The sequence below is a fragment of the Fusarium subglutinans genome (assembly GCF_013396075.1).
Source record: "Fusarium subglutinans strain NRRL 66333 chromosome Unknown NRRL66333_c0000002, whole genome shotgun sequence".
Lineage (NCBI taxonomy): Eukaryota > Fungi > Ascomycota > Sordariomycetes > Hypocreales > Nectriaceae > Fusarium > Fusarium subglutinans.
In genome coordinates, this window is record NW_023502065.1 from 688,065 (window position 1) to 700,544 (window position 12,480).

General features: G+C 48.4%; 3 protein-coding genes across 3 annotated transcripts; 2 read left to right on the top strand and 1 right to left on the bottom strand.

Moving 5' to 3' along the window:
• Window positions 1-1,539: 1,539 nt before the first annotated feature.
• On the bottom strand, window positions 1,540-2,656 carry FSUBG_542 (gpi anchored serine-rich protein; the record flags this gene model as incomplete). The annotated part of the gene is made up of 2 exons (XM_036683514.1): window positions 1,540-1,639; window positions 1,692-2,656. The coding sequence occupies 2 exons, from the start codon at window positions 2,654-2,656 to the stop codon at window positions 1,540-1,542; spliced, it is 1,065 nt and encodes a 354-aa protein (XP_036544065.1).
• A 5,165-nt stretch (window positions 2,657-7,821) lies between these two features.
• FSUBG_543 (exportin-T) lies at window positions 7,822-10,939 on the top strand (the record flags this gene model as incomplete). The annotated part of the gene is made up of 2 exons (XM_036683525.1): window positions 7,822-9,370; window positions 9,420-10,939. The coding sequence occupies 2 exons, from the start codon at window positions 7,822-7,824 to the stop codon at window positions 10,937-10,939; spliced, it is 3,069 nt and encodes a 1,022-aa protein (XP_036544066.1).
• Window positions 10,940-11,810: 871 nt separating this feature from the next.
• Window positions 11,811-12,473, top strand: FSUBG_544 (uncharacterized protein; the record flags this gene model as incomplete). Its single annotated transcript, XM_036683536.1, has 1 exon — window positions 11,811-12,473. The coding sequence occupies one exon, from the start codon at window positions 11,811-11,813 to the stop codon at window positions 12,471-12,473; it is 663 nt and encodes a 220-aa protein (XP_036544067.1).
• Between the last annotated feature and the right edge of the window lie 7 nt (window positions 12,474-12,480).

A 12,480-nucleotide genomic window follows, 5' to 3' on the forward strand; every position in this document is an offset into this window, starting at 1 on the left:
TCTTGCCCGATGACTTATAACAAAGAAGCTAAACTAAGGTCAGGCACTCACGTAACTAGTTGGCATATGAGGGCTGACACATGTAAGTGTTGATTGTTGTAGGGGGCAGATATTCAGAAATACAGAACACTTTGGTGTTTTTTCATCTTACACAAGTACAGCATCCATCAAACATCACAAGAGATGATTAAGATTGGGACGGGCAAGTGTTAACCTGAGCCCTGTCACAACACTGTGGCCCTACAACTGCCACGAACACTCTATTAACCATGAGATAGGAAAAAGAATTGGTTTCTTTTAGATCCCTGGGAACTCAGAGCTTCCTTCTTACCATTTTCCTCTTCGAACTTATCAATAGGCACCTCCAACATAACAGGGATTGCGAGGCTTATTTACAGGATCAAGCATTGGGTTAAAAGACACTATGCTTGGGAAACAAAGACTACCTAGATCACTCTTGCTTGATACGATACGACAGCCGTTGACAAAGGCACAAGTAATGACAGCTTGCATAAAATACATATTTCTGCTATAATACCCAAGGGCTTGACAGATATCCCGGAGTCGAGAATACAGGGTAGGTACCTGTTCTTGACTTTTCACCGTGTTATAGAGAACACCTCCCGTGCTGATACGCTAGATAAGGTATCTACTAGCTTTTAAGATTTTATCCGAGTGGCACGTAGTAGGTATAACACAGCTTTCAGACAAACCCGAATACTACAGAGTAATACGCGAACCAAATGGCTTCACTGCCTTGCTAGTTAGCTCGCTGAACCAACTCTCTAAACAGGACTGTGAGAACCGAGCCTACTACATGTTCATTCACTCCTTTGCTCATCTACTCAGTCCAATTCCAGCTCCGAGTCAGCAGACACCAGAATAGACTCATCTTGCAGCAAATAAAATGAACTTCACTTCAAGATCCATGTCAAGCAAACCATCTGACCCAAATCACATGTTACGCACAATCTAGACAGAGCGATCTTCCTGTTTGATCGAGATGCATTGAAGACGAGTTCCCTGAAGCGACATTTGGCAATTTGCGTGTTCCCTTTTGGATAATCGACGCCAGTGCTTCAGATCCCAAGTGGTCAAGGTTGGGAAATTAGATGGGTGGGGCATGTGCATGTGCCATGTGCATTGGCGAACCGAACCCTTCACCCCGGATTTGCCAGGGTCGAAAATCGGGGGACTTGATAATACTCCTTGGCGTCAACTAGTGTCTGTCCCAATAGCAACGACATTCATACGGATACTGACGATTCATGAGTTGTGAGCAGCTTGAATCACATAGATCTCCAAGACTCCGCGATTTATATGTCATGTCAGAATTAAACAATAGCAAATAAGTTCCAATCGCATATCCCAGACTGTAGATCAGATATATATAAGTACATAGAAGTAAGCCAAAAGAGCAATGTATTCAAAAGTCTACTCGAGTACTATACATTCCAGCAAGACCATTAAACACAAAAGAGTTCATAAGTTGCCATAGCCTGCAGGCTTCAACAGATGCTAAGAGAAAGGGGAATAGTTTTAGACCAGGATGAAAGCAGCGAGACCAGCAACGGCAGCGAAGAAAGCAGAGCCGGCGAAGGTAGCGGCGCCAGCAGTAACGACAGGAGGAGTAGGAACGCTTAAGGAAAGTCAGTAAATTATTCACAAGTCAGAATATTTGAGATACTCACGTCTGGTTACCTCCGCCAATGGGGGTGGTGGCAGGAGGAGGAACAGCAGGTCCAGTAGGGGATCCAGGCTGGCCGGGGTTACTAGGGTTGCCGGGAGCGGTGCCAGTAGCGCAAGGAACCTGGATGGTAGAGTACTCAACGCTGGTGAGGACAGTGGTGTACTCCTTGGTGATGGCAGTCACAGACTGAGAGGGAACGCACTGCTCAGGGTTGCCGGGGTTGCTGGGGACGGGAACAGGAGTGGGAGGAACAACGGGCTTCTCACCACTCTGAGTAGCGGGAGGGTTGGGGTAGACAGGAGGGTGAGGGACAGTGCCGTTACCGGGGTGCAGAGGCTGTCCGGGGACAACGGGCTTGCTAGGCTGAGCAGGCTTGGTCTCGGCAGGAGGAGCGGGAGGCTGCTCAGAGCCGGGCTTGGTCTCAGCGGGAGGGGCAGGAGGCTGCTCGTAGCCGGGCTGAGTCTCAACGGGCTTGGTCTCAGCGGGAGGAGCGGGACCGGAAGGTTGCTCATAACCGGGCTGGCTGGGCTTCTCGGGCTTGCCGGGCTTTCCAGGCTTCTCGCTGCCACCAGTAGGCTCAACAGGGCAGATGGTGGTGGAGACAGCAATGGTCTCGGTGACAACGACGGGAGTACCAGATCGGGCGGGGCAGTTGGTAACCTCGGGAGCGCAAGAGGTGATAGTCCTGATGTTGGTAGAGTAGATGGTAGAGGTGGTCAAGGGAGCCTCAGTGGTCTCAGGAACCTCAGGGACCTCCTCGGTGGTCTCGCTGCCCTGCTCGGCAGAGGTGACCTGGGGAGGGACAGGGTAAACGGTGTTGCTGGTGACAGTAGATCGGGCAGGGCAGTTGGTGACCTCAGGACCGCAAGAGGTGATGGTAACTCGCTTGGTCTCGTAGACCTTGGAGTACTCGGTGGCCATGGCACCAGAGGCCAGAAGAGCGGCGGCGGCAGTAGAGTAACGCATCTTGAAGAATTGGTTGAAAGTTGGTAATGAAAGTCTGAAGCTATAAGCTCAAAAATATGTTGATATATCGAAAGTGGTGAAAGAATGGACGACCGAAGTCAAAAGTTTCTGAAACTGGCAGCTTAGAAATGGCTTGTTGGGCTGAAGAAGAAAGAGAAGAAAAGTCGAGTTTGAGGCCGCAGGATGGTCGCATATTAATACCGATGTCCATCCACACAAAGAGCATCAACTCCTATACAGACGGAGATTACGTACCAGATCATCCAGGAGGTCAACCATTCTGGGTCCAAGGGGGTTCCAGTAAAGGCAACAAACATGGGATGAAGTGTGCGGCCCTAGCAGATGGCCCATCAAAGCTGGGGGAGGCCATGTCGCTGCCCCGGTCTTTCACAGTCGGTCGACCACCCATGGTCGTTTCTGAGGTCCGTGGATCCGAGACCCATATCACCCTTGAAAGATGGCTGTTGGATCACCATTGAATCTGGGTCACGGACAGTGGTCCATGACTAGGAGCACGGTACATGTCACCAACGCATTTTCGTACTGTAGTCTCGGACCGCCGAGTTCAGCCTTCAAAACAAGAGCGTGATGAGGCTTTCTCTGAACTCTCAAGAGAATCACTTTCCGAGAAGCAAAGATGTTCCAAGATCAGACCGTTTTGGGAAGATCGTATGGTTCCTGGTATCAAAGCCGAAATATCAGTGGCCAACTGGTGGTCGGAAACAAGGTGTGGACCAGTCGAACGCCGTCCTTTCACCCTCTCTTCATCTCGGTCGTCTAAAGTGGATTCCGCCACACCCATCGATCGACAGGCATGTTTTGACTTCTGAGTGGCTGTTTGAAAGAGGGGGGTACTCCTGCGGCGCCAAGTCTAGCGAACAGTTTGTCGAGGTTTCGATACAGATTGTATCTATAAGCTTGTTAATCTGTTGCATGACAGCTTGATGAGGCTCTACAGCGCATGAAGAATCGGAATGGTTGTCGAAGCAATATCCAACGCTGTGTTTCTCGAGTGTCCTTCCACTGTGTCTAGTCGGCCTCACCTTAAAACACGGCATATGAGGATCGATGCTTGGTGCATGCTGATCAGGGATAGTTGATGAAGGCGATACCAGGGTGTATCCTATTCCCTGGATTAGAGGTAAGGTAACTGGCCCCAGCGGAAGTTGGCGCTGCGTTACTACCTAATGCGGTAGGTACTGTAGCCTCCACTCTAGCCTCCCTGGCCCGCCTGCTGTTTGGAGGCCGACGGCTAAGCTACAAGGACTTGTGCAAGTGTGTAACCCTTTTATGTAGGGGAGGGGCTCAGAAGCCTTTGGCCGCCCTTACCTCACTGAAAGGGTTTGCATAAACGTTGGGCCAGGGATTGGAGATTGTCTTCCAGACCCTTGATAGAAGGCCAAGACATGTCTTGTTTCGCCTTATGTGCAACCTGGTATGCGGCATATAGATGTTTTTAATATTATCTTGAAGCTTATTTCTTGCATTCTATAGTTGTAACGTTCTTTGAAGTGTCTTGATCATGTTGGCTCGACATCAAAAGAGGGAACATGGTGTCTCAAAGCACAAGTTGTAATAACCAATAAATTCTGGAAATTCATCTTGGATCAGCACTGCGCCGTGGTGACTTTATCCAGGGCTTGCATGATTCATTTGATTGGCTTCATCTTCCTTGCACAAAATCTGATACAACACTAAACGCTCCGTGGGACAGGGTTCACAGCGCCACTCCTCTAATGCAGGAACCCACAGGGTACCTATGTACTGCAACCACCCTCTAAATTCCGCACCAGAAATGGATGTTATGAGCATCTCATCTCTTGTAAAAACTTGGCATTGATTAGACTATTGCGTACTTCAGATTAGGCTGAGGCTATCGGAAGGTTATGTTGAACAAGCAATCCCCAAGATAGAAACACCAGCTGACGTTCATCACGAGATCCGTGAGCTAGGCTTATCAACTATGTGGATATGAAGGAGGGTCGAAAGTGCAACATCACAATATAACCAGAACCGAGATCAAAAGTTCTAATTCTGGAGGGAGTGGACAGCGATAGACCCCGAGTTGCAGGCCTTTAAGAGACATATCTCGGTTACTTCACTTGGATCGATTTGGAGAGATTAATGCGACATAGTTATTGTAAATACGAAAATGTGAGACAAAAAGAAGATAAGATTGAGAAGAGTATGTACCTGGTTGTGTCGGTGAAGGCCTTTGATCTCAGCTTCTCAAGACGTGATTTTGGAGGCGGTGACGGTGATCTCACATTGTAACATTGCATTGCATCACAAACTATAAAGAGGCCTCAAAGCTCAAGAAGCATGGTCATTTAACTCACAAGCGCAAATTCAATCTCGTCCAATCTTGGGCCTTGGATGAATGCTTATTCCCGCGATGCTCATCCCTTGTCTATGTGATACAGCACTGTAGTTCGCTGGTGTTGATAAAAAAACAACTTTCTCAAGCTCATGACATCGAATTGATTTTTTGAAACAAAGAACCACAATATTGACATCTTACGCGGCTCGCTTTCTTGAAGTTCCACCACCGACGATATAATCGGACTCTTCGTACATGAATATTCGATCGTCGATTGCAATCACAACTAGAGATGCTTCTATTCTTGTTCGATATGCTGTGGGAGCTGTACCCTTTGCTTGCGTAACAACAAAGATAGGTCCTAAGGATTCTTGTGTACCTTCTGTATAACACCCCTGCTAGACCCTTGCTTCTCCTTGTGGGTGTTGGCTGATTGTGAGCCAATGCCCCAGCCGGTAGTGGCTTGCCGCCTCCTCCTGACGATCATGCCGCCTGTCATGGAAGCTTGGCAACGAATCGATAGTTGCAGCGAGAGCCCGCGTATCAAAAAACACCCGCATTTCAGAAACAGCATAAGCTAAAAATCCCCAATCTACCTACTTACCTATGTGTAATGAACCTCTCCGCTATAGGAGACTAACAAACACTTTCTTCTGTTGAATAATGCAAGATAAAGAGTGGATACTTCAATGTTTGGCAATCATACGGAGTACGCACGCAGCGCCAACTTGACACCAACAAGGACGGCACAGTACAGATGGGGAAATGAAGCTGACGACTCTTCTCTGTCTTGGGCAGCCTGATCCATTGATAATCGCCCTCATGCCCACCAAAGAAGGCTTTGCACGTGTGTAGCGCCGAGCGCCTGTCGATCTCTGTTGTTTCAGCGCTTGAGTTGGCGATCGTCACTTTTTCCCAGGAACTATAGAAACAAAGCACACGGCCCACACACGCTGGGTCCCAAGTTCACGTCATACGTTGGAGTGATGGACCAGCGATGCTTGTCCTTGAGCAAGAGATTCGTTTGTTCCAAGTTTCAGAGGCCGGCTATGCCGACTTATTCTCCGAACGAAACATCGGTTATTTGATCGGCCCTCCGAATCAGATTTCATGTCAAAAGTTCAAACCGAGGGTTGTCATGCGAAGCGCCTACCACCATGAGTTGGCAATATCGCTGATAATAAGCGTTTCCAGACCCTCATATTCCAGCCTCTTACCCGACCATCCTTCCAACTTAACACATGACGATACTCATCGTTTTTGCGATCAGCAATATCCAAGTTGTTGACGCTGTACTTTTGCCGCAGGGGTTGATCGGCCTTCAAGAGATTTTCATTGACATCCATCTCAGGTTCTGAGGATCCTATACCTGATCATTTTGAGCTTCATAAAGCTCTCGAAAACGCTATTAGAATGTTGAGACAACCTTATCGATGCCTAACCTTTCGGCGACGAGCAGTTTCATATACTCCACTTCCCTTGAGTTACAGTTGGATGAAACGGCTGGAGCTTGAGGTATATGAGTGTTTATCTCACAGCCACTCACTCTTGCAAGGCAAGTGGACTGGCATCAACAGATGTCTTGTTGGTATAAAGATCCCCTCGCTGCCTAGAGTGTGTTGAGAATTCGGGCGTATCTGATATCTAACTGGTCGGTATTGGTGAGTAGAAGTCTGACGCATAAGTTTGGTAACACCTTGATCGATGCAAAAAAAACATGGCTGGGTGTACAAAGGTTTAGTTTGTGCTTCACAGAAACCTTGGAGCACTTCTATATGATTTGGGTGCCTCAAGATCGAAGTACAGAAGAAGATTGAGATCGAGTGTCAGCTTGCCTCGATTGCCCTACGCCGCTGATAGGGCTCACGTAGCCTTTTTGACATGATATGTCGAATTTTGGAAGGTTTCATCATGGCACGCATCTCCCCAAAGGATGTTATTCGATATTTGTTTAACTCATGAAATAGAGTTATCAGAGCGTTGAAATGTGTTTGGGTTTGAAAGTAGCTCAAACCGTCAAGACTGTCGGCTTATGTATGCGTTTCCAAACAAAGTTAAGTGCTGCATCGCCATAGAACTAATGCAGTATCTCGTTACATGAGATGTCAACGAGAGTTGAGATAGGTTGGTACCTTGCAGTTGATGAGCTTGGTGAAGGAGGTTCCTGAGATGGTGATGGGGGGGGAGGGTTCCTTTTACCGAACATGTGCCGAAAGAGTTACCCCACATCGACCCAAGAAGTTCAGCGCACCGACTTTTAGAAATAGCACGTCTCGATAAAAACGCAGTCTTCACACGCTACCCAATCCAAAATCAGCATCGACGTCTCAAATCGCCTGTTTTTGTGCACAATTTGGCCCTCTTTGAAGCTCCTGCCATTGGGATAGCTCCAGATTCATCAGCTGTACCCCTGCCTGTTGTACAGGCTCCTTTTCCCCAGCTTTCAATACCAACCACGTTTAGGCATGACCCCTCGGTAGCCTTGTTCACCTTGCCCGTTTATTTTCTATCATAACTATGCTGGATGCTGTGTATCTGAGGCTGCCGGAGTTATAGCAGCATCGTCCATACTTGGAATACCTCTCAACATAGTGTTTTTCACAACCTGAATCTTTGATCATGGAAGCTCAGGTGAGTTGATGCGTTGTTCTTCCATCATCTTCCTTCGTCTTTGTCCCATGACGCTCGCTGGGGTGCTCTCGTGCCCCGCCATTTCAGCCGTCACTCTTGGATGGCCAAGCCGCATCGGCCCAATGTCCACACTTTCAAGGCCTGACCCGACGGAATGGTTGTTATCTGGAGCTTATGAATACATGATATCGTCTCTTTGCTAACTCTGATCCCAATGGCTCAGGTCGAGAATGCCGTCGGGATTCTCTCAAACCCCACCTCCGATCAATCTCTCAAGGAGCAAGCTTTCGAATACCTAAACCAACTACGAAACGATCCCTCAGGATGGCAAGCTTGCACCACACTCTTCGCTCGAACCCCTCAAACGTCAGAAGTCGTGCGCATGGTCTGCCTCGAAGTGGTCAACTATGCGGTGCACACTCAAGGTCTCGACCAGGCAAGCCTGGCTTTCCTCAAAGACACCCTTCTCCAATACTGCCGCCAAACATACGGTCCTAATGCACAACAAGAAGCCGACCCTTATCACCTTCAGAACAAGCTCACACAAACATTGACGTACTTGTTTGTCTTTCTTTACCAAGATGGATGGCAGAGCTTCCTCGACGACCAACTTGAGTTGACCGGTCTCTCCACAAATACCGACAACGTCCCGGGCGTCGTTTTTTATCTTCGAACTCTGGGATCCATCCATGACGAGATTGCAGATATGCTTCTGTCACGGCAGAGCAACGAGACCAAGCGAAATACCGAGCTCAAGGACCAGCTCCGAGCTCAGGATATGCACAAGGTGTCTGAGTCGTGGAAGCAGCTCCTAACACGATACTCGAACAACGATACCGTCGTAGAACTTGTTCTCAAAGTCCTGGGCAAGTGGGTTAGCTGGATGGACATCTCCTTGGTTATTAGCCAGGACATGCTCGGGCTGCTGCTGCCGGTAGTCGGCCGACCAAGCACTGATGTGCAAGACAAGGTCCGCGACACCGCCATTGATACCTTGAATGAGATATGCGGCAAGAAGATGCGTTCGGCAGACAAGATGGAGATGATCTCCTTCATTAACCTCAGGGAGATTGTTGAACAATTAGTTGCTAGCCCCCCTTTGAGCGAGTACAAGGGAACCTCTCGTTACGATACGGACCTGGCCGAAGCAGTTGCCAAGTTAGTTAACACCGTACTCTCCGATATCGTACGGGCCCTCGAGGACAGCCAGATCAGTGATGACACTCGCGCTAGAGCTAATCAACACCTCCAAGGGTTCCTCCCTTTCCTTCTGCGCTTCTTCTCTGACGAATATGATGAGGTCTGCTCGTCTGTCATTCCCGCCCTGACAGACCTGCTCACTTTCCTCCGTAAACTCACTGTTGTTCACCAAGACTACGGCGGTATGCTTGCGCCAATTCTAGATGCCATCATCCACAAAATGAGATACGATGAGACTACCACCTGGGGTGATGAAGATGAGCTCACCGATGAAGCTGAATTTCAAGAGCTACGTCGCAAGCTACAAAATCTGCAAAAGTCAATTGCAGCCATTGACCAGCCTTTGTACATGGATATGCTCAGCAACTTGGTTGCCACCACTTTTCAAACCCTTGACCAGCAGGGCTCTCAAATGGACTGGCGAGATCTGGATCTTGCATTGTATGAGATGTACCTCTTTGGCGAGCTCGCACTTCCCAACCAAGGACTTGGCACCAAGAACCAGCCCTCTACTGAGGCCTCGGAGAGGCTAGTGGTCATGATGCAGAAGATGGTTGAATCTGGTGAGTGCTTCAGTAAAACAGCTACAGTGTGATGATGCTAACCAACTAGGTATTGCCAACTTCTCTCATCCCGCCATCCTTCTGCAGTACATGGAGATTTGTGTGAGGTATTGCGTTGTTTTCGAGAACCATCTCTCGCAGTATATCCCTCAAGTTCTAGAGAACTTTGTGCGATTGGTTCACCATGACCACGTTCGGATAAAGACACGATCGTGGTACTTGTTCCACCGCTTCATCAAGCAGTTGCGTGCTCAGGTCGGCAATGTTGCGGAGACAGTCATCCAGTCGATCGGAGATCTCTTGCCTATCAAGGCCGAGGTCCCTGGTGATGATGCCGACGATGATATGTCATCAGATGAATCTGACCACTCCGCGGATGCTCTCTTTACGAGCCAACTGTACCTTTTCGAAGCCATTGGCTGTATTTCCTCAACCCAAAGTACACCTGCTGATAAGCAGGCCCTGTACGCCCGATCTGTTATGGACCCCCTGTTTACCGACATGGAAGGACATCTCCCACGAGCCAAGTCTGGAGACGCGCAGGCCACCCTTCAAGTCCATCACATTGTTATGGCCTTGGGTACATTGGCCCACGGGTTCTCTGACTGGACTCCAGGCATCACTTCCGCCAATGCACATGGACCTCCTGACAAGGCTGTCTCCGATGAGTTTTCTCGCGCAGCCGAAGCCATTCTCATTGCCCTCAACCAGCTGAACTCGTCTTCTGAGATCCGAACTGCTTGCCGGTCAGCCTTTTCTAAGCTGTTAGGGGTCCTTGGTGCTGCTGTGCTGCCCCAGTTGCCCCAGTGGATTGAAGGACTGCTGTCCCAGAGTTCGTCTAAGGACGAGATGGCCATGTTTCTTCGTCTACTGGATCAGGTGGTGTTTGGTTTCAAGGCTGAAATTTACGAAGTCTTGAACATGCTTTTGACGCCTTTGCTTCAACGTATCTTCGGTGGGCTTACGGAACCCATTGCTGGTACCGATGATGAGATCCAGTTGGCTGAGCTGAGGAGGGAATACCTCTCCTTTCTCCAGATTATTCTGAACAATGGATTGGATGGTGTTCTCGTCAGTGAATCTAATCAGGGCTTCTTTGAGCCTATGATTTCCTCCATCATTGAGCTCGCCAAGACTCTTGAGGGCAACATCGGCGGTAGCCGTCTGGCTTTCACTCTGATGACAAGAATGGCAGCTATATGGGGAGGACCTGACGTTGCCACTATTTCTCAGAACCCAACGGCTCCCTCTGGTAGCCCCAACCCTGCATTCCCTGGCTTTGACCATTTCATGATTCAAAGGTTCCACTCGACTTGCTGGGAGGTTATGAAGAACCCCAGCTTCCGGCCTTACCAGGACGCTCAGACTAAGCAAATTCTTACAGAGATTGCAGGTCTAGAGCAGACCATTTACACCAAGACAGGCGAGTCTTTTATCCAGGAACTCCAAAACAACATCTTCCCTAGCCTTGGGGTCAACGGTGATGACTTTTTACGATCTCTTACGACGTCGACGGACAAGAGGCAGTTTGCTTCATACCTGCACAACCTGCTCAAGTCCCGACAGTAGATACTGAAGGAAAACATACGATTGTTATTTAAAAGGGGATGTCATGTCTGGAAAGCATGCATGGTGAGGTTGAAATTATGATGATGACAATTGGAGACAAGGGCGGATGTGTGTATGGATGGATGGATGGGAGCCTCACGGCGCATGTTCAGGGAGTTTTGCGGACAAACATATTAGAGCTAAAAAGAATCGTCTTCTTTGTCATTCGCAATCAAAACAAATATTCCCCCTTTTTTTTAGTTATTTCATTTGGGCGGCCGGGTCTTATGGAATGCGGAGAGCTGTTGGGTGGAGGACAGGGGCGTAGAGAGGCTTGGACAAGGATGAAAATAAATACACTTCTACATAAGCACATGACATGTTTTTTTCTGGTTGATTAGTTCGTCGTGATGATATTGTTTGAATTTCCTCAGAATAGCGCGACTCTTGGCTGATAGTAATAAAAGTGTTCATCTGATAAAGGAACCCCTGACTTGAGGTACGCCGTCTAAAGTGGACTAAAGTGGACTAAAGTATGACGAGAATGTCCTGATCTGATTAACTTTGGTGTTTCCGTTTCTGCTCTTCTCAGTCGTCACTCCTTCACAAGGTAACGAGGTGAGTAGCGCTTTCTGTCTGGCAACTTGCATCTATCAAAGCGGCAAGTCCCTACAGTAGAGTGTCACCTACTAAAGGTACGCCTAAGGGGAATATGCCTCCCCCTCTTGATTCCCGGCCATCTTCTTGCATCATCAGCTTCACAGATACTCCTATCGTCATTTGATTCCATCAATTCGATCGATTCTATCACACACTCGCTATTGTCTTTCTTTAACAACATCTTCACCGTTGCAAGTTTAGAGTAACACACTTCAATTTCCCCTTCTTCATGATGGCAAACACTTCCGCGGTGGCATTGAATTCGCTTTCTATTTACTCTAAAGGTCTTCCAGCGTTTGCTGAGCAATCCACATGCGCCAACCCGTATTGGCCCATAAGTTCAAATCTCTTGCCACAGATGTCGTCCTCGGCTCGACCGCCCAACGAGGGAAACTCCGAAGGAATTGTCCAAGATGAAATTCAGGCCCTTGTTGAACGTATCGACGACAGCATCTTCGAATGGCATTCAGACGATGGCTCGAACCATACCATCGATACTGAAGAAGTCATATATGTCCCAAATGCGCCTGATATCCTCGCCGGGGAAAATACGGAGGTCAATGCGCTGTTCTCTGGGACACAACCAACAACTCCCTGCTCAAAAGAAATGGATGGTCTGGCTTTCCACCTACTGAGAGTGCGTGACAGTTTTACGGCCATCTCATATTGCCTACGCAATATGATGTGGACAATCGACAGGAACAACAACGTGGAAGAAAGCGATAGCAGCAGCTATACTTCCGGCGAGTCATTTGAGTCCAATGGTACCGGAGGTGGCCCATATCAGCAAACGGGACAAGACGGAGTCAATCCGTTAACTGAAAGCCGATATATCATCTTGATCAAGGCCATGCTGATCGATGAACGACATCTCCCCTTAGCTTGGCCCCATTAAACGTCTT